The sequence below is a fragment of the Anabrus simplex genome, chromosome X (genome assembly GCF_040414725.1).
Source record: "Anabrus simplex isolate iqAnaSimp1 chromosome X, ASM4041472v1, whole genome shotgun sequence".
Taxonomy (NCBI): domain Eukaryota; kingdom Metazoa; phylum Arthropoda; class Insecta; order Orthoptera; family Tettigoniidae; genus Anabrus; species Anabrus simplex.
The window spans coordinates 163343658-163370423 of NC_090279.1; the positions used below are offsets into that span (position 1 = coordinate 163343658).

General features: G+C 37.4%; 2 protein-coding genes across 2 annotated transcripts in view; both read right to left on the minus strand.

Moving 5' to 3' along the window:
- The window catches only part of Mvk (Mevalonate kinase), a 44585-nt gene extending 21768 nt beyond the window's left edge, over positions 1-22817 (minus strand). The window contains exons 1-2 of the mRNA XM_067159018.2: positions 22778-22817; positions 5261-5355 (exon numbers count right to left, since the gene is read on the minus strand). The gene's annotated coding sequence lies outside the window, so the exon portion shown is untranslated. The remainder of the gene's footprint in view (positions 1-5260; positions 5356-22777) is intronic.
- Positions 20256-22776, minus strand: gny (garnysstan). Its single transcript, XM_067159017.2, has one exon. The coding sequence runs from the start codon at positions 22540-22542 to the stop codon at positions 20899-20901; it is 1644 nt and encodes a 547-aa protein (XP_067015118.2). The 5' UTR covers positions 22543-22776; the 3' UTR covers positions 20256-20898.
- Positions 22818-26766: the final 3949 nt, after the last annotated feature.

Consider the following 26766-nt stretch of genomic DNA (forward strand, 5'->3'; position numbering starts at 1 on the left):
GATATGCAACCAATTTGCTACAGAGAACCTGTTTATAATGTTCAGTTCCCCCTGTAATCTTTCTATTAAATCAATAATAACTGATAATGAATAAAGGAAGTTAGGAGCCATTGAAATATATAAATAAATAATTCATAAAACTGCCGGCTGTTGAGATTTATCTTCAGGGTCATTGCCTTGTGACAAGGAGATCTGAATCACTTGACATCTGGAAAATAATATTGGAAAAGGAGTCCATCTGGTAATTTCCCCACCCATGGAATTTAAACAGAATAGTCTTTGCTCGCAGGACCTACCGTCTTACTAATAAAAAGTCCTTATACAGTTGTTTAACTCTTGTTTAGTTATACAGTGAATAAACCCTGTATAAGGGTTTTCATTTTTCTTACTAATATACGAGGTATACGCATTGTATTACTATACAGCACGTATACACTCGTTCCAGGGTGTAGGAATCTCTTCCTGTAGTTCACTGGCGTATTTTGCATGTTCACCGCCTTTATGATCGCTTCTGCTGGTTATCTACGAGCAAAACTTTCTGGAAAGTCGCACAGTAGCACGGCATATCTAAAAGGCAGTGGCAACACTAAGTGAGACAGCTGGAAATTGGCTTATACTGATATCAACTTTTCTTCAGCTTGCTTGTGTAATGAACGCCAAAAAAGAAATGGAAAAGCTAAGAAAAGAAAGAAAAGAACTGGGATAGTACGGAAAACGTAAGCAATTGTAATTGAATCGGCAAGTTGAAAAGGGTTGTTGTTGTTTGAGTCATCAGTCCATAGACTGGTTTGATGCAGCTCTATTAAGCAGAAACACATTATTACATAAACATATGCCCAACCATCATTTCTTTTATAACTTATTCATTGTCATTCCGTGAGACAGCTGGAAATTGACTTATATTGATATCAACATTTCTTCAGCTTGCTTGTGTAATGAACGCCAAAAAAGAAATGGAAAAGCTAAGAAAAGATCAAAAGCTCCTAACTGGGGTAGTACGGAAAACATAAGCAATTGTAATTGAATCGGCGAATTGAAAAGGGTACACATTCCAAAATCCTTACTTTTCGGGAGAAAGGAAAAAGTGTTTTGTAACTTAAAAGAAAGGTTTGATCAAAAAAGTTTCTATTAGGCATTTATACATCATATTTCTGCATATTCAACTACAAAGTATGGAAATCATATTACGTATGGTTTTCAAGTTATGCCATTTTTTATCTCGAGGAATATGTCCCATTTTATAGGTACTCAAATTTGAGAAAGATCTTTGTAGGGGCAGATAATGTATAATAAACTCGCAATATCAAAAGTAACAAGTTATTACATAAAAATACGCCCAACCATAATTTCTTTTATAGTTATTGTCATTCCGTCTCTTCAAAGTGTTTTACTTTACGAAGATGTCTAGCCTCCATAACCTCTGAATGGTGTATGTCTTCTATGTTTAAAATATCGTGAAGATCATCAACGTTATCGTCCATTCTTTCAATGTGTATTCAATGTTAAATGGATAAGTTGAATATTTCACCACGATTATATTACTGTAGACAATAAATATCACGAAAATAAATTGCTCACTCGTTTCTTTTTTCGCTACTCACTGTTATACAACGCTTATACAAGGGTCCTGGTCTGTATAAGCAATTCAACGAATAACTATAACAGATGTATACACGGGAGGCTTATACACGGTTTATTAGTAACGAATTTTGCATAAACGGTGTATAAACCTTGTATAAAAGTTATACACCGTTTATTAGTAAGACGGCTAGTGTTTACAGTGCACTATGTCTTCTGGTATGGGCTACAGCACGCTTGTTACTTTCATTGATCTGTCTCTGTCTTATCCTTGGCTTTGACTATATGAAAGTGACTGAGGTATGAGCGATGCTAGTAATGCCATTCCTTCTGCAGCCAATCCCTGCTATGAAAGGTGTGAAAATGTTGTTCATAGGGTCGGTTGGTGCATGCATTTCAGTGGGCTTGGCAGACTGATATGTAATAGCAACTTCTGGCTCAGTGAGGAAAGCAACGGGAAACTACTTCACTCCTCATTTCCTTAGTATGCCCCTTCAGTGATGCCTAGGCCATCTATGACAGCTGATGGCAGAGCTGTTGAGGATCCAACCAGCCTTAGGGCTGAAACTGAACGTACATACATACATATCTCATAAAATTTACTTGTTCTATTGAGCGTCATGAATTAAACAGCATTTACCTTGAAATTTGAGCCTAGCTCGTCATGATACACCATTGAACATATATTACCAAATAAACAGAATATTGATATAAATAATTGTCTTTTAATTATGAAGTAACTCTCTATCAATATCTCTCAATAATTAGTACTCAGTTTATTCCGGAACGCAAAATATTCACACACAGTCACGACTATTTTAACGAGAATGGACTCCATTTCACTGATGGCGTTGATATAGTTTGAAAAGGCCCAACACGTTACCTTAGAATTATATATGGCTAACATTCATAACCATAGAATGTTGTTACAATCCAGCACCTCTCTCCCCAGTTCCATCAACAGCAGATCACTAATTCCCAATATGGCATGGAATATCTTTCCACAACTCGTACAAAACACCTCTGATTACACTCCGAAAGAAAGCACTGCTCACTGCAAGCTCCAACTTGAGAATAATCTGACACGTGTCGGCTCCACGCGAGTCCAAGCCCACACAACTGCATTCTCAAATAGCGCAGTTCCGGGAATTTTCCACCTCAGCTCCGTCAACAGTAGATTTTTTTTTTTTGCTATGGGCTTTACGTCGCACCGACACAGATAGGTCTTATGGCGACGATGGGATAGGAAAGGCCTAGGAGTTGGAAGGAAGCGGCCGTGGCCTTAATTAAGGTACAGCCCCAGCACTTGCCTGGTGTGAAAATGGGAAACCACAGAAAACCATTTTCAGGGCTGCCGATAGTGGGATTCGAACAACAGTAGATCTTGCTCACAGAATAGTCACATACAGAATCGGGAAATAAACTGAGTGATCGAAGCACGCTAGTCCCATATAAATACAGAGATTATATTATAATTAGAGAGTACCCATAATAATGAGAGTTCTTATAAGAATTACTATGGCATGAGTGCTAAATACATACATTTGAAATATACATATTAAATAATAATAATAATAATAATAATAATAATAATAATAATAATAATAATAATAATAATAATAATAATAATATCTGACCGGGGTTTGTCAGGTTAAACCCCCTATGGGTAGTTACAAAGCCTATATGTAGTTTTGTTTCATCATGCCCAATTTAAAAATTAAAAAAAAAACTTTTTGAAAATTTTGAAATTCATGAAAATATCTAAATACTGAAATTAATATGTTTCTTTAGGCCTACATCAATTATACTAATTGCATTAAAGCTGCTAATTTAGACATAATGGTATCACTAAAATCTTATAACACAACTGAAATTAAAATTTGAGCAAAGTATCCAATAATTATTTTTTCCTTGCATAATATTGCAAGGACACTTGAAAAAACTCTATGCATTTCTATATTTGTATGAATGCCATTCCTCGAAACTGGTAGGTATAAGCCTTAATTGTGTATTCATTAGCGTGTCATATACCCAGCACGGTAAATAGTGTTGAGAAAATACGTTGTTCTTTTGTTTATTTAAAATGATATTTCCGAGGAAAAGCTGATATATTCAATGGACCAGAGATACGCGAGCAAATGAGGGATCCAAAATTTACAGTCGTCAATGAATGAAACAGAAAAATCTGCATGTCGTTCATTCAAAAGCTTGACAGAAAACTTTCTAGTAACAGGAAATCTGAAAATTACAAGGAAATTGCTGAGGAAATGCTAACTTAAAATCTCTAGGTTGTAACATGAGTGTGAAACTTAATTTTCTACATATATATTGATTACTTCCCCAAAAATCTTGGTACAATAAATGAAGAGCAGGATGAAAGATTTCATCACGATGTTAAAACGATGGAAATAAGATACCAGGGCAAGTGGAATGAAGCAATGTTAGCAGATTATTGCGCTGGAGAGGCGTACATCTCAGTCACAGCACGGCATCAAACTGATGCAACATTTCAACTGACAAACTGAACGGCTGGAAGTACTTTTTATTAATATAATTCAATGTTAATTTTATACACTCAAATTTTATATTGTGGTGTTAAAACATGTTTAAAAAATAATATATCTAATTTGACATTACTGAAATTATTGTTCTAATTTTGAAGTTTTTCATTCTTATTTCTAAAAATGACATAAAACAAGGCACAAGAGAGAAAATCTGAATACAGACTTGGATTCTACATCCTTCAATACCTAAGCAGTCATTTCAAGTATACTGTCTTACTAAATTATATTTTACCAAGCTCGATAGCTGCATTCGCTTAAGTGCGGCCAGTATTCAGTAACTGATAAAAATCATTGTTATCCGTATTGAAGATACTGAATGTAGGATGCTAAAAGGTTTGTTTTGTCACCTATTCAATACATTCAGTATTCAGTAGTCGGAGATAGTAGGTTCGAACCCCACTGTCGGCAGCCCTGAAGATGGTTTTCCGTGGCTTTCCATTTTCGCACCAGGCTGTACCTTAATTAAGGCCGTGGCCGCTTCCTTCCCACTCCTAGCCATTTCCTGTCCCATCATCGCCATAAGACCTGACTGTGTCGGTGTGACGTAAAGCAATTTGCAAAATATTTTTTTTAATGACGAACTTTGCCAATTTTGATGCTTTTCCAATTTTCTTCTCAAAATTACAAAAAAACTGACAAAATACAGAAAATCTGAACACAGATATTGATTCAGGGCACTTTAGTTATCAAGAATCAGTAATATTTTTCCATGTAGCAGAGAAAAAAAATGAAGAAATGCTAATCAGTGTAATTGATTCTTAACACTATTCTCATTATCTGTATTTATCAGTAAAAAAATGTATGTTAAACCTGAAGTCTGCTGAATCAGGATCTGTCAAAGCAAAGATTTACTGTATTTTGTAAATTCTATCTGAATTCCAACACAACTGATTGTAATTACATGAACTACTTGTAAGTAATTTTCATGTATTTATTGTTTCTCATTTATATTTCGGTCTTTTGTTGTTTTTTAATATATTCTAGCAATACCTTAATTTCAATTTGTTTGTTGAGTAATCTGTTTTAATTTAATTTTGTTGCTATATTATTGTAAACAGACAATGCTACTGGAATATCTCCCAATTGCAACATATTTGTAAATAATTACAACAACTTACCGGTGCCTCTGCAGCAGCGGCTTGCCCGTAAACTTGTCCGACACGATCAGGACGTTAAACTTGGCACCACACCCGTCCGACTCATCTTGAACTTCCTGCAATATGAAAGAGACAATATGAACCCTTTCTAAAGGTCAAGCAGAGAGTATTTGTAGCATCAGGCACAATGCACTTGCCTCACACTTCCTGAGATGCTATACCAATAGGTATGGAAATTAAAATGACCTGGGACCAGCTGTACTTTATTTAGCAGAAGCCAAGGTAAAAATGACATGCAAACAAAAGAAAGAATAACAGTAAACATTTCAACAGATGCAAAGGTGTTGGGAATTTTACATAGAGAGGATTTTTAACTTTTAGAACGCGATTGTTTGGTACTTGTGCATAAAGTGCCAGCAACGAAATATCGTTGTTTGAACAGCGCGCCGTACTATATGCATTTAGCACAATTATGAATGGCAGATGGCAATATCTTATGTTTTGTTTCCATAGAGTGAAGAACATAGTTTCTGATTTTATTGCTAAATGGGTCATTTGTTTATTTTTTTAAATGCACATTGGATTTCTGAATTTCATGCGTTTCTCTGGTCATGTGATGATTGGCAGTTATGTAACAGTAATTACATGTTAATTACCTACTAAACAGATGCTTTTCAAATTTTCTGTGTTTATTCACTCGAATGGCTATACTGCAGAGGGATTACCACATTTTATCTCATTTTAATTTTGAATTCCTTTTATTGCTATTTCTGAAATTTGATTTTTTTATTTTCAAAGTGTTCAGCAAATATTTTTAAAAATTATATTTTGAAACTTAACAATACTGACATCATTGTCAGTAGTAAGTAGATACCATCCTCAACATTTCCTGCAGGTTTAAAATGAAACTACTCAAAATTTTAAATTATGTGGCGCTTTACATAGGGACTTGCAAAATTCTGCTGATCAGCCTGGCATTCTTGGTCATGAGAGCATGGCACTAAGAGGGTTAAAACCTGGAAATGGGACTTCCTAACAGCCTGTCGGCACCAATATTAAACCGTAATTGTTGAGAGTTTCTTACACTACGTATTACAGTACATGAACAAAATATGATTGCACTCCGCAATACCAGGAACTGTTGCCTGTTTACACGTGGGGTTCTGTCGCCAAGTACAGTAGCATGCTGAATCTATGACTACGCAGTTGCTCAGTCCTTAGTCATACACTGGTTTCTTTTGCTTTACTGTCGCTAGCTCCAGAATGATCACAGACATTCTCTTCTGAATTCATCCTATAATATTTTTGCACTAGTAGAACTCCAAAATTCAGTCTTGCCCTGTCAATAATGCAAGACTAATGTGATGATTGTGCTGCGTCTATTAACATGCCCACTTGTTGGCCCACTGTCATCTACCAACTGCGATAAATAAACACCACTGCCACTTCACCCAGCGCAACTTTAAATATGTAACACACATTTATCTTTACATTTTAACTAGTTGTTTCCAAACTTTTATAGGATACAAAATATATATTTTTAAATCTGCTTTACGTCGCACCCACACAGATAGATCTTATGGCGACAATGGGATAAGAAAGGGCTAGGAGTGGGAAGAAAGTGACTGTGACCTTAATTAAAGTACAGCTTAATTTGCCTGGTATGAAAATGGGAAACCACGAAAAACCCTCTTCAGGACTGTCAACAGTGGGATTCGAATCCACTATCTCTCAAATGCAAGCTGACAGCTACATGACCCAAACCGCACAGCCACTCACTTGATAACACAAAATACAATTACTGTCATCGTGTTTATCTCGGCTCAGCTAGAATGAGTGCAATATTTGGCATACAAAACAATCTATCCCCCAAAAATGTACTAATTACGGTTACAATACAGATATAGTTGTCTGGAATGCATTCAGGTAAGTTAAAAGATTTTGTAAATTTCATACAATAGGAAATATTGGTTGAACAACCCTGCAGAGCCAACAGCCAATGAGAGTATGACCTTTCCATATGTATTTGTTTACATCGGGCAGCAGGTTACACCGAACAGATTATAGCAGTTGTGTACCCATGTTTGGTTAGTTTTTGTAATTGCTACAATACTGACTTGCCAAGTTATAATTCCTCTTATAACAACAATATGACAGCAGAAGAGAGAATTAATTAACTACTGATACAATGCATGCTAAATTGCTGAACCAATGATCTACACCAGGGCCTCTCAAACGCCCAAAAATCTCACGCGTGCAAACAGCGGTGCAGAGTTCCTGTGCATAGTGCCTCGGTCCCGCTCGGCTCGGACCAACGCTTCGTCTCTGGGCTACTAGACTAAGCTCGGCTCAACTCAGCTCGGATTTGGAGCGTTACGGAGCAAGTGAGGAAGAGGGAGACAGGGGGAGCGAGCGAGACAGGCGTGGGGAAAGAGAGAGACAGCGCTATTGCTCCAAATTGAGGAGTGAGGTTCTGCACTCTGGTCAACCAAGCGAAGTCGTCTTTTGCACCGTGCATGCACCCTGAGAGGCCCTGATCTACACAAAGCTCTGCTTGTTGTGGATATAGCTTACAGTGAAAATTTCCTCTTGACATTTCATTGTACATATTTCACATCTTTGCCACCCAATGGTTTTAAAATCACTAACTAATATGCCATCCAATTAAGTAGTATAAAATGCAGACATGATACGGACATTTACGCTTATACCGCGTCAAGAAAACAAGGTGAAACTCTTAACGTTTTGCAGAGAATTTTGCTCCGAGTCTTCAAAAGAAAATCTTTTAGAAGACATCCTTGTGAACAATCGAGATCTTCTTCTGAAGACTCGGAGCAAAGTTCTCTGCGAAACAAAGAGTTTCACCTTGTTTTCTTGACACAGCATAAGCCCAAAAGCTCATATCATGTCTACAAGTACGGGCCGTGAAAGCATCAGTGTTAACAGTACAAAATGTGTTTCAATTAAGTGTTTCTAACTAAAATACAGCCTTAATTCTAGATTTCTGGATGGTACCCAGTAACTGATCACACACGTCAGGAGAGAAGGGAAATATGGATGTGAGCAGAGATTATTATCCTGGGCGTGGAACCTCCGGCGTGGTTCAACATTCATGTAACGGCAGTCATGATATGGGAAGTGCAAAAGATGGTTGCCAACATCTGTCAGGAGAATATAGAGAAACTATCAGTATTTAAAGTGTGAAACAGCATAAGACAGGAGGATATGGACGGGAAGACAGTGTTAGATTAGAAGTGCATGAAGTTTACGTAGAAAGGAATTCTATTTGCCTTGACCTCATATGAGGTAAGGATGAAAATTATACTGAGTTTCATCAGTTGACAGGCAGGCGCGCCCAGCTTATCTGCCTCCCATTGATTCATCACTCCCCGTTCCGCGGCATAGCAACAAGGACAGCACTCCGCTCATTTTATCCGTGCGCGACACGAGATAATGAAAAGGAAGAAACCAAGAATTGCATCGTCTTAGGAAACCCCAGTTTCTTCAGTATTTGAGGCTATTTCTCTCCGGGTGTGTTCTTTCAGCATAACATTTTCATAGCCCGCCGTGCCGAGCTCTTTGAAAAACCGGCCTCTTGTCCAAGTCGTCTTAGGAATTTTGTAGGCATATGTTCTAATCTTACAGAAATTTCATTTACCTTTTCCTCGTTAAGTATATGGTTTTTAACACTACGCCTCTTATCGAGTAAAGAACCAGTTCCTCTCAATTTGTTTATGAGTTTCCGCACGGTCTCTCTATGTGGAGGGTGTACACCTGGAAATTGAGTTACAAACTGCCTGACACATACAGTAATTATCGAACATAAATACCCTTTCCTCTACCGTGTACACATGTGGAGGCATTATGAGAATTATACCCCGAAGTAAAATTTCACAACTCGAGAACAGTTGGAGTGACAGATCAACACTTAATACACGGACCTGACCTGCAAAGTACGGGCATTCCCGTGTTGTCGCTGCGCTGTGTAACGGGAAGTGACGAGTCAATGGTAGGCAGATACGCTGGGCGTGCCTGCTGATCAACCGATGTGAGAAACTCATATAATTAAATCATTGAGCATTAATTTGATTTTAGTTTTGTTGGAAAATCTATTTTCCTAACAACTAGCAACTACACGCAATGAAAAATGATGTAAACAGCAATAACATTCTTTTATTACAACACACACACACAGGAAAATAAAGCACAGTACAAAAGTGTGTCGATCTTAGCTGAAGACACAAAAATACAATTACATAAAAACATATATATTTTTGGTTACATCCCCGTTAGTATAGCCCCTATCCATTCCATACAATCACAAATATCCCTAACAATGATAAATAGAAATCTTTATTTACAAAAATAAAACATATAAAAATAATATCCCAACATGTTATATATTCTAAAGAACCATAGTAAAGATTTTAGCAAATCAGTTGCAAGATGTAGAATTTCATACGAGTATGTATCTATTTCATAAAACCTGACAGGTTAATATGATCGATTATTGTTATTAAATATATATAGATATTTAACTCAGCTGGAGAGACCAAAGATTGAGCTTCATATAAAAATTTGTGTTCATAAATATTTTAATAAATACAGAAATGCATCCATTACATTCAAAATACTATGTGGTAGTTTCTTTTTAAGTTCACAAACATGGCAACAAATTACCAGTCCATACACTGTAGCTTGGTGATGTATTAAGAGTACTACCGGTATGTTATTTTATCAATAAGAGATCTAATCATTTAATTCCCGGACCATAATTCACGTACTTGTAGGGAGCATTGTTATCGATGTTGCCTGCCACAAGCAATACCGCTGGTAATATGTAGGAAACCAACTTGTTCTACGCATCAGGAGTAACGCTACATTTGTGTTTGAGTATGTGCTTGCTGAGAATAGCGAAATGGATGATTTACATGAACAGTGTTATGTTTGCATCAAATTCTTCATAACAGCTTCAGAATGTTAAGAAGTGATGTAGATGGCATTCGGAGAACAGGCTAGGGGCCGTTCCTAAATATCAGAGTAGTTTTCCTGCTTCAAAGGGGGAGGGGGGTGGGGGCGGAGCGGCAGCAGCAGATCGAATCATTCTCACTATACTTTATACTAGAATGACAAATGTAAGGACAGTTAATCAGTTCACATTATAAATGACAATTTTATGAAAATGTCAAAATTACAATGCTGTCATTAATTGTTAGAAGAAATAAGATGATCAATCTGATGAATAATCAGACGTACCTGTCAAATTTTATGAAACGCACATTCAAGTGATATGTAAGCCATGTTGACTGCAAGTTTTTTGACTAGTATGAATTAGGCCTATATACTGAACAGATAAGACTTTCTATAAATAAGGCCAGAAAATAATGCACACTTCCTGACATAAAAAAGCAATTGGCTGAAAATTTAAATGTCTCCAAGAACAACCATGACCAGAAAGAAGGGCCAAATTATCAAGATGATTTCTTGGTGAGTAAACACATGAAGGTTCATCTACAATTCGTCAATAAAAGAGAGCACTTCTAGGCTTTCAGAAAAAGTTTCAAAGTAAATATATGTTACAAATTGCCATAAACACCACCTTCTTGGCAAAGTGTATATTGGTCAAAATTTTTAAAGAGCAAGATAAAACAAGAAACATTATTTTACAAAAGACCATGGTACCGGAAAAGCTGGTTCTGTGGTGCCTCTTACTCGGAGGCCCCGGGTTCGAGGTCTATTCAGACTACGAAATTACAATTTAGGATCTATCTGATAGCGAGATTGCGGCCCCGGTCTAGAAAGCCAAGAATAAGAGCCGGGAGGATTTGTTGTGTCGACCACATGATACCTCGCAATCTGCAGGCCTTCAAGTTGAGCAGTGGTTGCTTGGTAAGACATGGCCCTTTGGGACTGTTGTGCCATGGGGTTTGGTTTTGGTTTTATAGCACGGGACAAGGTAGGCAAAGTTTGCCTCTAAATCTTCCGTACAAGAGCCCGCTCAGTTTTTTCTTTAGTCAGAAAGTGCACAAGCAGAACAGGAAAAGAAAGATTTTCAGTGGAAAATTTTTAACAATTATTCACTTAAGATCAAATAAAACCACAAACATCTGATTTTCAGTAAATGTCAGAATTAGCCATAACAATGAGAGAAATACAGTAACCCATTAAACTATGAATTTATTACAATAATGTTCAATAGACAAAAAATAATAATTCAAACACCTGGCACCCAAAAACAGTTCAAGGGGAGAGAAAACAATGAGACATTGTACAATTCTGATTTTTCTCTAAATTCATCAGGGAAAGCTAAAAGAAAACCTTTTACAGCCCTATCGTTTCTGGATGTACGCTATCACCGTGCTGATTTCAGGTTTGTTAGATTTGTTTTGTAACAGTTCTGTTGAAGACTTTTGGTACCATACTCAATCAGGAGATTTCTCGGTCCTTTGGAGAAACTTCACTTGAAGGACAAGCTGGAGTGCTGGGAACTTTCGTTCATTCTTCATTATATATCAAAGGTATTACTTTGCTTAAAAACGAAAAGAAGCTCGCTTTTAATATTCATTGGTTCAATACATCCACTTTGCAAAGACTTCATAATAATGTTACTGGCTTTACGTCTCGCTAACTACTTTTATGGTTTTTGGAGATGCTGAGGTGCTGGAATTTAGTCCTTCAGTTCTTTTCACCACTAAATGTCCCGGACGATTTCCAAAAATTTGCTGAATTTGTCTTCGGCTGCTATTTTGCACTGTTAAACATGTAAGTGGCGAGGTAGCCGGTGTAGAGGCTTTTCCTTCGGTTATATTCTGGAACAGATGCTTTCACATGGAGCCATGTAGATTCTATAGTGTTTCTAACTTTGTAAAACCATCAATATGTTCATGAAAGCCCTTTAAATCTCAGCTTCTGGTTAGCTTAAGTTATGGAAGGAATCGTATAGTCCGCGAAACTTTTATTGATACTTGGTTTTACGGGGGTGAGGAGTAAGGAGGGAGCTACCCCGGTTCCAGTTAACACGGCTAACTGAATGAAATTGAAATCTGAATTGAATTGATAGAATGATCGATCGATATAAATTTTCTAAACCTTTAATATTTAAACCAACAACTGTGTCACACACATTATATAACATTTCTCTACGCGAATCTTGTTCCTAGCATGAATTCTCAAAAATATCACCTTGGCTTTGCTCAGTAAACAAAAGCACTAGTACGTAACGTGTACGCCAGATGTCGCACGGTGATGCCTAATTGATTTATAGTTTGTGTGTCAAACGTAGCCAATATGAATCTCGAAGATAACTGAGGTCTAAGGATTCAGCACTAGGGAGCCGAAATATCACTAAAAGTTTCACGTATTATACAGCAATGAAACCTGGGACAACTGGTAATTCAATAGTTATAGTTGGGGTTCATAATACAATTTAATTTAATGGACATTATTATAGTAATCGTATGGCCCCAGCTACCTTATGCAAGCATTTTAATTTGATGGCATTTAGGCTGCCTGAATATTTGTTAGCCAATCTATGGCCAAGTTGTGATTTTGTCAAATAAACATCAAATGTGTTAGATCTTTCACATGCCAACATTATGAACATGGAGTGTTGAATGGACTTCCTTTCTGCCCTTCAGAAATCTGAATACCTTAGCCAGGTCTGAACTGTGATCTTGGGATCCAAAAACCAACACTACCACTGATTCAGAGAAGGAAGCTAATTGAAATTAATGATGGCAGAGCACCAAAATAAATCGCAGAAATACAAATGAAAGGACAGAGAGGTCGATAAAACTCAGATTATGATGAATAAACTTGTTTAAGAACAACATGACAGTAAAACTTGTAGAGAAGAACCCCTTCTGGCCTGACCTGGGTGTGTCTGTACAGAAAGAAAAGACAACAGGCCATTTTTTTAAAAGTTGTGTACACCTTCGTAGGAATGATTTGCTGTGCTGTTAACTATCATTATTTCTATCCTCTTACGGTTTTAGAATTCTTACCTCTTTATATCATTAAAATGAGCAGAGATGTAAATTTTCAGGTAGAGATAAGTAAGTATTCTTTGAGGATAATAAAAGAAAAGATCCTCCCCTCTTAGAAGAAAATAGAAGAATTCTGATCCTATGAAGAAACGAGTCATCAGTAAAAGAATTTTTTGCTAGGGGCTTTACGTCGCGCCGACACAGATAGGTCTTATGGCGACGATGGGATAGGCAAGGCCTAGGAGTTGGAAGGAAGCGGCCGTGGCCTTAATTAAGGTACAGCCCCAGCATTTGCCTGGTGTGAAAATGGGAAACCACGGAAAACCATTTTCAAGGCTGCCGATAGTGGGATTCGAACCTACTATCTCCCGGATGCAAGCTCACAGCCGCGCGCCTCTACGCCCACGGCCAACTCGCCCGGTCAGTAAAAGAATAGAGAGACCACAAAACAAATGAAAATCAGTAAAAGAATAGGGAGGCCACGAAACAAATGAAAATTAAATATTTCACTGATCTCGGAAATAATACCGTATTTACTTGCATCGTTTTCTTGCTTTTAAAAGTCATTTTTAACCTCAAAAAAAGGGAGAGGGAAAAGAGTGCAAATCTAATTCTGAATCTAAAATACTGTACGGATGGAATACCACCACTGTCGTGGTACGATCCGTTGGCAACAGCTGGCACAAAGACATCCTTCTACGAAGAGAAAGGCTGTTCCTCTACAGTCTACTCAGACACCCTCTGCCTGCTTTAAACTGTGATATTTCAGTATTCCTGCACACCTCCAGCACCTTTTAACGGTAACATTTCATGTGAAACTGAACAGCTACCATTTACTTAAATATTTTAACAGTTCTTTTCCAATCTCTGCAGAATGGACTGATTTAAGTCCCAAAAGTGATAAAGTTGTCTTTTTGACACACTGCAACTGGCGTTTTTATTTATGCCATAAGAGTACATGTGACAGCTCTACACAAAACTCACATGCTGCAGCAAGAATGACATTTTCTGCAAATGTGATCACTGTTAATTTAAACTGTGCAGTGTAACTCCTGGTTTCTTATCCATCACTGCCCACTATTCACTTACACATGTAAAAATAATCAGCACTATGTCCGACTCCATGTCTAAATGGGTTTGGTTCGAGGCACAGTGGCTTCAGATCCTGGCCAGGATATTAACTCTGACTAGGGGCAGGGTGTCTGTGCCATCTTGAACATTAGAATTTATCTTAGGTAGAGCCCCATCCTTACAGATATGAAGGTCGCCTACAGAGCATTAACTTGAAAGACCTGCTCCAGGCCCCTATGGATGCAAAACATTATTATTAACACAGTGACTGGTATGTGTTACAGAACAAGTGTGTACCTCCTACGTGGTTCAATATCACACTAGTGATGCGTGCTCAGACCAACATTATGCATAGATTACTGAGCCGAGCATTCTTAGTACAATGTTGCCACTTGCGCTTCTCAGTCTCGGCATACAAACTGATGACCGGCCTTTGAAATAATAGGGCCAGGGTTGTTAGTGCAGGTAAAAAAAATTGCTGACCTGGCTGTGATTCGAATCTGGGGTCTGCAGGTAAGAGGCAGGCACACTAACCCTTGACCATGGGACTAAGAACTAAACAGAAGTGATAATATACATGGTGTGCACAAAAAAAAAAAAAAATCACAGTTTTAAGTAGTTAGTATGGCTATGTAACAAACCTTAGCCATATGTTTCCTATATCAGATGAGAAAGCAACTGTAAAACTTCGTACTGCACGCAGAAAATTGTGGTTTCCTCACCCTGCCGCTTGACAGTGACGTGTAGGGTTCCTGTTACAGACAGCAGTTCCCAAGCGTAAAACTTTCAAGTGTTATGGTACTTTCAGGAGAATTCCATCCTTAGAACACAAATTAAATTTATTCCTTTCAGGATAATATTAAATCATGGTACATGTTTCATCCTCGCTGAAGGACATCTTCAGCCATCAAAGTTCAAAATACAAAAAGAGAACAAGGATATATATTTAAACTTCGAAAGACAATGGATATTCTTGGTATCTGGTCCTGTCCAGAGCATGAAGACCAACTGGACAGGTCTCATGCTTCTACTCATCGGGAATGTAGAAAATATTAATGGAGAGGAAAATACCCTTGTAATATGCACTGATCTGTTAGTGCTCACTGCTACATAAATACCCCCAAAGGCACCAAAGATGAAATCACAGTGGAATCATGAATGCCTTGACTCACGCAATATAGTAGTGGCTGAGGACTAGCAGACGCTTCCATTCCATGCTACGAGATTTGCTCTCTGGTTCGAAGTGGTGAAAGCATGTTTCATCTCCAGTGATGATACTTTTCAGAAATGTTTCACCTTCGTTAGCATGGCGGTTCAGTAGGGGCTGACAGATTCTCACATGATTGCGCTTCTGCTCTTCACAGAGTTGTTTTGGAACCCATCTCGAACAGACTTTGTGAAAGTGAAGCCTGTTATGCATGATTTCATAAGCAGAAGCATGGCTGATGTGCATAAGGTTTGCCACGTCATCAACAGTCACTCGTCTGTTATTCAGGATCATATCACGCACTTTATCAATAATGGCATCAGTTACAGCTGCAGATGAACGCCCAGATTTTTCCTCATACTTCATGCACGTATGACACCTTTGGAACTGTTCAATCCTCTGGTAAACATTTTGCTGTGGAAAAACATTGTCCCTGTATTGTGCTGAAAGTTTTCTATGCATTTCCGCTCCTGGTACAACCTCAGACCACAAAAAATGGATTACAGAACGCTGTTCTTCCTTGGTGCAAAGAGAAAGTGGCGTGGCCATCTTTATGCCGCAACAGCGCAAGTTATACTGATCGGATAATGTTGAACTCTACCACAGACGTAGACAACAGTGCCATCTAGTGGCTGGTTAGCACACAATGTCATAGAGCCAACCTACAGACATTTTAGAGCAAAACACCTTTAAGTACTTGGGAATCATTTTGCAAACAACAAACTCATCTTAGAGTACATGTGAAAGATCATGCAACGGCTGCCATAAAAACAATTTTTGGCATAAAGAACATTAAACAACTAATGCAAAGAGGAGAGGAACTCACCCAATCAATACTTGTTTATTATTATTAAAAATACAGGACTGGTTTCGACCCTAACGGGTCATCCTCAGCTGAACATACATATACATATAACTCATCGTACAATTGCAAACATTACCATATTTAGAAAGGAATATCATGTGACGGTAACATGTCAGGTTGTACTCATGAGTAGGGCATTCATCAAGTTGCGCATCTGAGAAAAGTGAATATTCCTATACTTAAAACTAACTTATGAGTGTACATAAAATGAAAACATATGCGTAAAACAATTTCATGCTTGTGAATGTTCGAGTTTATGACTTGCACTGTTTCTTAGCTCTTCAGTTTGACTAAACTAAAAACTAACTTATAAGTATTCATAAAATAAAAACATAAAAAAATATAGACGTAGTGTGGATTTAGTTGAGGCTTGGATGGAAGTGTAGAAATTGTGTACACAACGTGCTCCCAAACCATATACAACCTCAAGACCACAATAGCAACAATTCTTACAATATCACACAACTACAAGAAAGGAGCCTCCACTCTGGTTTAATGTAACACATCATTTTAATATGGCAAAGGACATTATGACTCATCTTTCAATGTAAACAACTGGATTTTATATACGACAAGCTGCAATTTCTACACTTCCATCCAAGCCTCAACTGAATCCACACTACGTCTATATTTTGCCTTTTAGAGATGCAAAGTGTTCTTATCCTTTGTGCACATATGTGACAAAATATTTTTTTAAAATGAGATATTGGTATTTTAAATGTAACTCATATTACAATTCAAGCCATTGAATTTTTAACATAATGCACAGTTGTGGACAACTAGACTTAATGATAACACTCAAACTGAAGAATTAAGAAATAGTGCAAGGAACTCGATCATTCACAAGCATGAAAATGTTTTACGCACATGTTTTTATTTTATGAATACTTATAAGTTAGTTTTTAGTCAAACTGAAGAACTAAGAAACAGTGCAAGTCATAAATTCGAATATTCACAGGCATGAAGTGTTTTGCGCATATGTTGTTTTCATTTTATGTACACTCAATAAGTTAGTTTTAAGTATAGGAATATTCACTTTTCTCAGATGCGCAATTTGACGAATGCCCTACTCATGAGTACAACCTGACACGTTACCGTCACGTGATATTCCTTTCTAAATATGGTAATGTTTGCAATTGTACGATGTGTTATATGTATGTTCAGCTGAGGATGACCCGTTAGGGTCGAAACCGGTTCTGTATTTTTAATAATAATAATAATAATAATAATAATAATAATAATAAACTAGTATTGATTAGGTGAAGTTCCTCTCCTCTTTGCATTTGTGTGAACTATCAATACGGATATCAAGCTTAACATTACACAACTATCCATAGAGACAGCAATGGAACAATTTATTGCCAAGATTATCCCAATTCTGACATATGCCATACAGCTAATATGGGAAAAGCTAAGCGGGAAAGAAGTCCCAGTACTAGAAAAGGCAAAAGCCAGATACCTAAAAGCAACAATCGCACTACCCGTCAATTGTGCATCAAGGCTTGTCTACGAGCTGATGAGAAAGATATTTCTGCTAATGAATCTAAGACTACTACTGTCATTAACCACCTACTGAAAGCTGGAAGAGAGAAATCTGTGTAAGGCAAGCAATTTTTACCTGCACTGTTTTGTGCCCCATGAGCAAGTAATCTTGACACTCCATGTTGTTGGCAGGGTGAAGATTTCTGGGAGCACAGTCAGTGTTGCTGGGCAAATTTTATTAGCTTAGACAAAAAATGTTCAGAAGAATGCGAGACAGTATCTAGTATCACATGCCTAGATGGCATGTACGGTTGCCAGATCTCCCATATTTTAGCTTTATTTTAAGTATCTTGTATTTAAAAAGAAATCTGCCGTAAACTTCTTCCGTGTTTTCAAAATTACATGCAGAATAGCTGAATTGCAGCATGGGAATCAAACTTGATGTTTTGTCAATAGCAAATTCCATATTTCTGATTAAAATTGGAAGTTTGTTTGTTGAGTTTGTGAGCTTCTGGTTCTGATCAGACTTTGAGAGTAACTTTCTTTGATCTAGCATGTGGTACTAGTACAGGTAATTAAATTAATCTAAAAACATCACGGGTGGAGAAACAAGCGAATGTGATGACCAGAATTTTCTACATGAGAAAAATAAGATTCAATATAGGTGTTTATCTTCCAAAATGAATTCCACATTAAATTAAAATTAATGAATCCCAAATAGGTATATGTAAGAATTAGAATTCTGTTGATGAACTCAAAAGCAGAATAACAAATTGTTGTAAAATTCTATTTTCCTTATTCTTATGAAGAGTTCTTTAAATTTCTAAAATCCAGTCCAGATTTTTTTAATGCAACCAAGTTCAAAATATTAAGCAGTTATTTTGCAATATATTTATCCAGTTTCCTAATGCCATACACTAAATAAATAAAATCTTTGAAATCTGGCAATCCTAATGGCACCATTTCAGGAGATATTAATATTATTATTATTATTATTATTATTATTAGAAAAGCGCATTCATGCGCATTAAATAGATTATTGACCATATTAGTCTTTGCTATAATCATACAGAGATTTGTTGTCGTTCTTACATCTTGTGATGTGATATATGTCACAGAACTGACCACACAATGAGCACTCACAGTTTTCACTTGGATCGGGATAAGATATATTTTTTACATATTTTATGGTGGTACTCGTGCACTGCTAGTTTTATTATCACGTCTTAGCTTCTGGTTGGCGTTTGTCAAATTTCGATCCAACATGGCATCTGTGCTGTAGAACTCCAGCGGAATTTCTTCTCTCTTCTTTTGTCTTTCTGCTAGGTGTGCTTCTACATTCTTTGTGGATGGTAATGGTAGTTTTATCCTCAGTTCTTCAATAAGGAAGGGTTCTCGTGCTAGTTCGTATGTTAGGCAGGAATGTGTGTATTTTGAGATTCCCATTATGGTTTTTTGGAATTATGCTTTAACTCCTTCAAAGGTGGCCAAGTCTTTCTTTGTTAGTCTTTCCCATATCAAATGGATTCCATAGGTGAGTATTGGTAGGATCTTTGTGTTGAATAGGCGCATAGCTGTTTTTAAGGATAACTGCTGTAAATAGTTGATGTCGTACATGGCTTTCATGGCTGCAACTGCTTTGTCTTTTATGTGTAATCTGAACGTCCCAGTAGTCTGCAAGGTTATTCCCAGGTATTTGAACGAATTTACTATTTCCACTTTTCCATCTTCATATTCTACATTGTCGTTCGGTGCATTTCGTCCACCTTTCTGAAAAAGTTCAGGAGATATGCAACTCTGTTACTGAGGCCATAGATTATTATTATTATTATTATTATTCCGAGCTATGTTTTCAGATTGAGCTAGTTTGTTCTTCTAAATTTTTGTACAACTAGAGTCCTCCCCGCAATGTCAGTAACACGAGGTACCACTATGTGGTGCACACGAAGAGACTGTCCTTTGTTTAATACTTAGGTTTCCACTAGTAGCGCTGAGGTGAGTAGAGGTGAATAGAATAGCACTGCTGCAAACTGTTGGTGTGATATAGCTATATTTTATTTTTCTTGCCATGCGGACAGTGTGCGCAATGGCCATAGATAAAGCCTTTTGAAGGGAGCGTGGTCCCAAAGGGGCCACTGTGCTCATGACAGAGATTTTTTTTTTGCTAGTTGCTTTACGTCGCACCGACACAGATAGGTCTTATGGCACGATGGGACAGGAAAGGGCTAGGAGTGGGAGGGAAGCGGCTGTGGCCTTAATTAAGGTACAGCCCCAGCATTTGCCTGGTGTGAAAATGGGAAACCACGGAAAACCATTTTCAGGGCTGCCGACAGTGGGGTTCGAACCTACTATCTCCAGAATACTGGATACTGGCCGCACTTAAGCGACTGCAGCTATCGAGCTCGGTATGACAGAGATTGGTCTGGCTAATAAATGGCCTTTTTTTCCTTGCCGTAAGCCCTGAGATTAAGGGAGGAATTGAGAAAGTGTAAGCTTACCGTCCGATGCTCTGACACTTTCAAACTTCGCGGTCCTCTTTAGTCTTTTTTTCTTTTGCAGTGGTTGGTAACATCAGCCAATGCCCGTGATCCTTGCCGGAAGCAATGGATAATGGCGCATGGATCACTTAGGTTATAAAAGTGAATATATTTCTAAGGGGCGGGTGGATTGGACCCCGGCAAGCGTAATGAACACATCTCTCCTCCAGAATCATTTCCAGGTAAGAATAGCAGCACTGAAACGAACATATTATGTTACCTAATCCTTGCGGGGCGGACTCTATATTTCTACCAAAGATTCAAGTTATTCTCAACCTCCAGCACCAGCCACACATTCCAAAGACACCAATACACTACGGATCAGTTCAACATTCAGATACATATACGAAAATATCAGACTATATTCAATTGACTAACCTCGGTACGTATTTGACAGTTGCTGGTGACCTGTACTGTGCACTTTAGCCCATTGTAGGCCTTGTGAATCTCAAAAAATACACAATTCACATGCGATACCTTCATCGACATACATTGTACTTATCTATGGCAAACTATCTTTTGGCAGGAAAAGTATAACAAAACTGTCTGTAGTTAAAATAAAAAAAGAAAAGTAAAAAATGTCCACAGGAGTAGACAGATATAATGAGAGTGTATAGATCAGGGTATTTTGAGGGTGGCTTCAGAACAGCAGCACAAAATGTAAGGACAACACAGCCTATCATGGAGACAATGAACAAAAATTGTAAACATTGTTTCTTCACTGAATGGGATTGAATTTGATTAGGAAGTATCTCCAGATCTTTTCTTGAAGGTCTTTTCCCTTTATCAATTATGTGAGGCTTAAATGTTAAAATTCCAACCTCTGAATTACTACAGTCAGGCTCCTTGAACTCAAAATCTATTGTCAGAAAAATGGACATAACATAGAATGCTGTCACAGCGAAACATGGAATCAATAAACCATCCTTAATGAATAATGGCAACATGCTGAATACAGAGACAAGCAAAAACCAGAAACATGTTAATGGTTCATTAGGCAGATACAATATCACTGGCACAGCAGCAAGCAGAATGCTCTTCTCATGCACTTGGAATGAGAATAAGAAAAATGCTAGCGAAGAATTAATTAAGGCTACAACAAACTTTCGAAAATTTGGGCGCAGTAACAAGTCAATGCTACTAGGCAGCACTGCAAATAGAGTAACACACAAACAGATTTTTGCCATTGCGGTGTTAGTAAAAGCACTGCGAAGTTTATACACAACATTTATAGCACACCAGACATTAGCAACTTTATCTTCAAAAACACCTCGGTCCAAAGGAAACAAACGGTGAATTACTTGTAACACAAGCTGAGAGTTATTTAAAAATGGTAACCATACAATAACAAATGATAGCACTACTACAAATCCAATCTTTATGAGCTTAACGTAATTTAATCTGATGAAGGATTGTCCTTTCTTTGGAAGACACTGTCCAAGAAGATAAAAGAAGAAGGGTAAAGCATGATATAGCTCCATTTGTTTATAATTAAGTGCTAAACAATATAAAACGGATGCCACTAGTTCTCGGTTCCGGCATATTGCAGCTACTGCAGCAACAGTCAATCCAAGGGATACGTTGTTGTACTGAAAGTGTCCATAGTCAATCAGGATCAGTCCCGGATAGAGAAGGGCTATATATATTGTCAGAACTTGCGAATCACTGTCACATTTCAATGTTCCCACATGCTTCGAAACATCTCCTCCACCAACAATTCTGCTTTGCTCAGATGTTGTCTTGAAAGAAAAATACCACAAAATAGCTGGAATATAGATGAGAAGATCTGCTAAAAGGACTGTTCCTCTCATAAACACTTTATGCTCGTAACTTTCAACACCACGTGAAGACTTAAGGGCAACAAATGAATGATTCACACGACTAGCAAAATAGCCACAGGCAAGACTGTGATAAGCAGTGAGTGGAGGGTAATCAAGTCCCCAGTACATGAGATCATTGTCTGTGGTGTTGAAATACCAGTCTTTCAATGGCAAATTGTAAGTAATTTCCATCCAGTGTCTCTGAGCTTCATAGTCACCATACATTGGAGGTTTACCCTCTCCGGAATGCGGATGCAGGGAGACGCACCAACGTAATAGAACCGCAAAAGATAGAGCAAGCAACACTGATCCATTGAAAGGGTGTTCCGATGCCATTTTACTACTTCAACACAATGTAAGCCGGTAGATCACTATAAGAAGTCTACTCAGGTCTCTTATGTTAGGGCGATCTATAAAGCTACGAGCACAGTTCTCCTGCAACAGGCGTACTTACGACGTGCACAGCATCAAGCTCCTTTACCAACTTTGATTTGATATATTCTTCAGTGTATGTCATTCTAATCGAATATTTCTTTTCCTACAATGCTTTAATACAGAACAGAAATCTCACCAAAGCATTGAACTGCTGAATGCTGCCACGACACCGACACGACACAACAAAATGATCCAGGCTAGCCAACATATACAAATTCACACATGGAGGTTATAATATTTCCTTTTAAATATTTCAATATTAGCAAAATCTTCAACTCAAATAATGGAACCAGAGTGAAATATAAAATAGTATGATCTTATGAAACTTAATATTTCATATTTATTGACATGCGAGCAAGCTAGATGGAAATAATGTACAAAATTTATTGATATATGTTCTCCGTGGCAGTATACTTCGAACATGCTCAAAGGCAGTGTACTTCGAGCATAGAAATAGATAGAGAGGGCGCTCCGTATGTTTCTACCGGCCAAGCGTGGCACCAACATCAAGCTCTGAGTGATCAGCTGATGTAGGGCAAAACAAGGCGGTCTTCCATAAGAAGAGCATTGCGGAGTGTTTTTAAATCCCGATTTAAGCGTGCTCCTTATGATTAATTGATTTAAACTATTGAAGATGGTGATAAATGCAATCCCCTAGGAATATTTCCATTCCTTTTTTGTATGAAAAATGTTAAGTATAATTTTATATGTGTGATATTCTGATGTGTTTATGTATCAGTTAAGCGATACGGTGACGCGAATAGGTCTCACGTTGTTAACCTATTTTAGTTCTCCTAATTTCACAAGTTTAATTTTTCTCCGTAATATTCGTCTGAAATAGTTATTTTAAAAATATTTTCACAGTGCTGCAAATAATAAACTCAACAAACATACCAATAACCTGCATTTCTAATAAGGCCGATTTAATGCTGGTTAAGCATTATAAATCAAGAAACGTGACCGATAATAACGCAATCGTCCCCTCTGCACCTATAATAATTAGGGTCAAAGAAAGTTTGAAATTACCAATAATGCAGGTGATAACCTCAAGGTTCTGTTATTTTAAAAAACAGCTATCACCATCATCACACTTATTCACAGACCTTCACATTTAGTTTGCAGATGTACATTTAGGCATGATGATAATTATTGTTTTACAGGGCCTAACATCTAGGTTATCAGCCGCTATCATGCATGAACGCACATAGAACAACCTAACATCTAGGTTATCAGCCACTATCAGATATGAAAAAGCACACACACCAAATGTTGTTCAGCTGTTCTAAATACTCAGGCTATATCAAACTATAACTGAGGTAGGCTAGTTAAGCCTAATTAGATGTAACATTCACAAAACTATCCTTAAAATGTACAATATGATGAAAGACAGGAAGTAATGTAGGCTACAAGTCACCAAAACAGCTGCAGACAGTTAATACACAAATGTGTGATAGAACACAAAACTATAACTGAGGTAGGCTAGTTAAGCCTAATTAGATGTAACATTCACAAAACTATCCTTAAAATGTACAATATGATGAAAGACAGGAAGTAATGTAGGCTACAAGTCACCAAAACAGCTGCAGACAGTTAATACACAAATGTGTGATAGAACACAAAACTATAACTGAGGTAGGCTAGTTAAGCCTAATTAGATGTAACATTCACAAAACTATCCTTAAAATGTACAATATGATGAAAGACAGGAAGTAATGTAGGCTACAAGTCACCAAAACAGCTGCAGACAGTTAATACACAAATGTGTGATAGAACACAAAACTATAACTGAGGTAGGCTAGTTAAGCCTAATTAGATGTAACATTCACAAAACTATCCTTAAAATGTACAATATGATGAAAGACAGGAAGTCATGTAGGCTACAAGTCACCAAAACAGCTGCAGACAGTTAATACCCAAATGGATGATAGAACGCAGGAAACAAATATTTACATGTAAGTTATTCACCATTCTTCTCCAGGCTGCTGATCAGGAATGTTTTGAAAACCACAGAACTGCATGTCTTCACAATACTGTCCTAAATCACTGATGATTGAACAATATCTATTTGTTCAATACACTTCTTACTTTTTTTCCTGTCTCTTTTCTCTTTTTCCTTAGCACATTCATGTCGCATTCTGGAATTGACATAATACTTCACAATTAACTTAACCAAGTCAATTTCATGGCTCTGTGCAAGTTCTTGCTCAAGTAAATGGTCCTTTATACAATAAAACAAGGTTCCATTCACTGACCTCAACAAACTTCTTTTTAGTACATTAATATTTCTGAGTGCACTTTCAGTCACCTTACACAACACTATCACATCTTAGGAGGGCACGATTAATCCCTCATCTCCAGAGTACATCTTCTCCTTGATTAAAGCGTAGTCCGTGTAGTTCTCTGTGGCACTCCTCAGAGCACTCAAGCATAGTGCATTCCAAATCCAGCAATATACCGGTATGTCACATCACTCACATATGGGGACAACTGTTCAAATGCTGGATGAGTACAGTAGTCATGATCAAAACCTGGAATTAGTGGGATATCTGCAACCCTATCCTGTGATACTGCGAGAATTGCATGACACTGTAAATCTGAACTGGGCTCGGAGCTAGATGCACTCAATATATTAATTTGATCCAAGGCAATGCAGTTGCTTGAATCTGCTCCTTTAACCTCTTGGCGAACCAGCAATCTTTGGTACGCAGCTTTAAACTGAGCAGCAGTAGGGTTATTGATTTCACCACCTCTCCTTCTAATGGCAGAGAACAGTACCTCCAAGTGGTCCTGACTGAATTTGTACAATAACAGGTATTTCAATTTATGCTGCTCACTGAGGACTAAATACTTATAGAGGCACACCAAAAATCCAAGAAATCCAGTCTTCTTTCTTGAGTGAAGAACAGAAGAGTCTAACGAACTTGATTTTAATAGCTGCATGATGTATGATTCTGCCTTGCTGAGGAAATCCTTTATAAAAACCTCTGTTTTGGGAGAGAATGCACACTTAAATCCCTTTTGTAATATATTCCTGCTGTTCAAACTGTCAAATAAGTTATTAAAAATGTCTACAAATTCAGCTGTAGCTTCACAGTCTTCAAATAAATCATACCCTGAATTTTTCAAATACCTGAGTAACTGAACCACACTGTTACTCAAAGTTTGGGCTGCTAATTTGACTTTCATCTTTTCCGATTCCCAATTAATATGGCACTACGAATCTTAGTAGCAAGTGTTAATCCCTCTTCTAGTTGTATTTGCACTAGTTTTTCTACATATGTCCATTTTATGGCATTACCTTCACTGTTAAAAATTGTGCCAAAAGAAGCCAAAGAATTCCTCACCAATTTCAGCATGTGGCACACATCTGGAAAAATAAACAAATGTAGTGAATATAAAAGAGTTTTACTGAATTTTAACATTGCTGCAGCATTTTCATTTATCATTAGTTCCTTCTGTAAATGAGCCACCAATGAATTTAAATAATTATTTATTTTCTTAATTCTTGTTTTTAGTTTCAGTAGGTTTTGAGAACAAATTGTGCTGTGTGCATTGAAGAGACATCTCTTTGCCTTTTTGGGGGAATTCATGTCACTTTCTTCAAAATCACCAATGTAATACTTTTTTTTTAGATTTGCCAGGAATGTTAGAACTAGTATTGGGAGTGTTTTCAGTGGATGGAGCATGCTGCTCAGTTATCATTACTTTCAATTACTGGAAGTAAAGATGAAGTGCAAGGGGTGTTTCGACTTTTAGGTGGCTTACGATGCCTGGAATGTTTGTTCAGGTGTTCTGGAAATTCAAAAACAGTTGGAACTGTTCCTTTCAGAGGAAATGGATGGCCAAACCTCTCTTTGTCGAAGCAGCTAGGTTCAAAATGCTTTGAACAAAGTTTACTAAATTTTGATGGTTGAAAACCCTCTATGTTCATATTCATGACCCATTTCTTCAGCAATTTGGGGTCTGAAGGGAAATTGAAATAAGTTAATAACATAATCAGTTATGCTTAGAGGGTGATATCCAGCAATGTATCCCACAATAACCCAATGTTATTCCCCCTCCCCAAACATTTATACCTTACATTAAATAAATGATGATGTTACTTCATTTGAGTGGCTTGGGACA

Excerpts from the sequence above, each read along its gene's own strand:
- gny (XM_067159017.2), bottom strand. The coding sequence starts at position 22,542 with ATGGCATCGGAACACCCTTTCAATGGATCAGTGTTGCTTGCTCTATCT.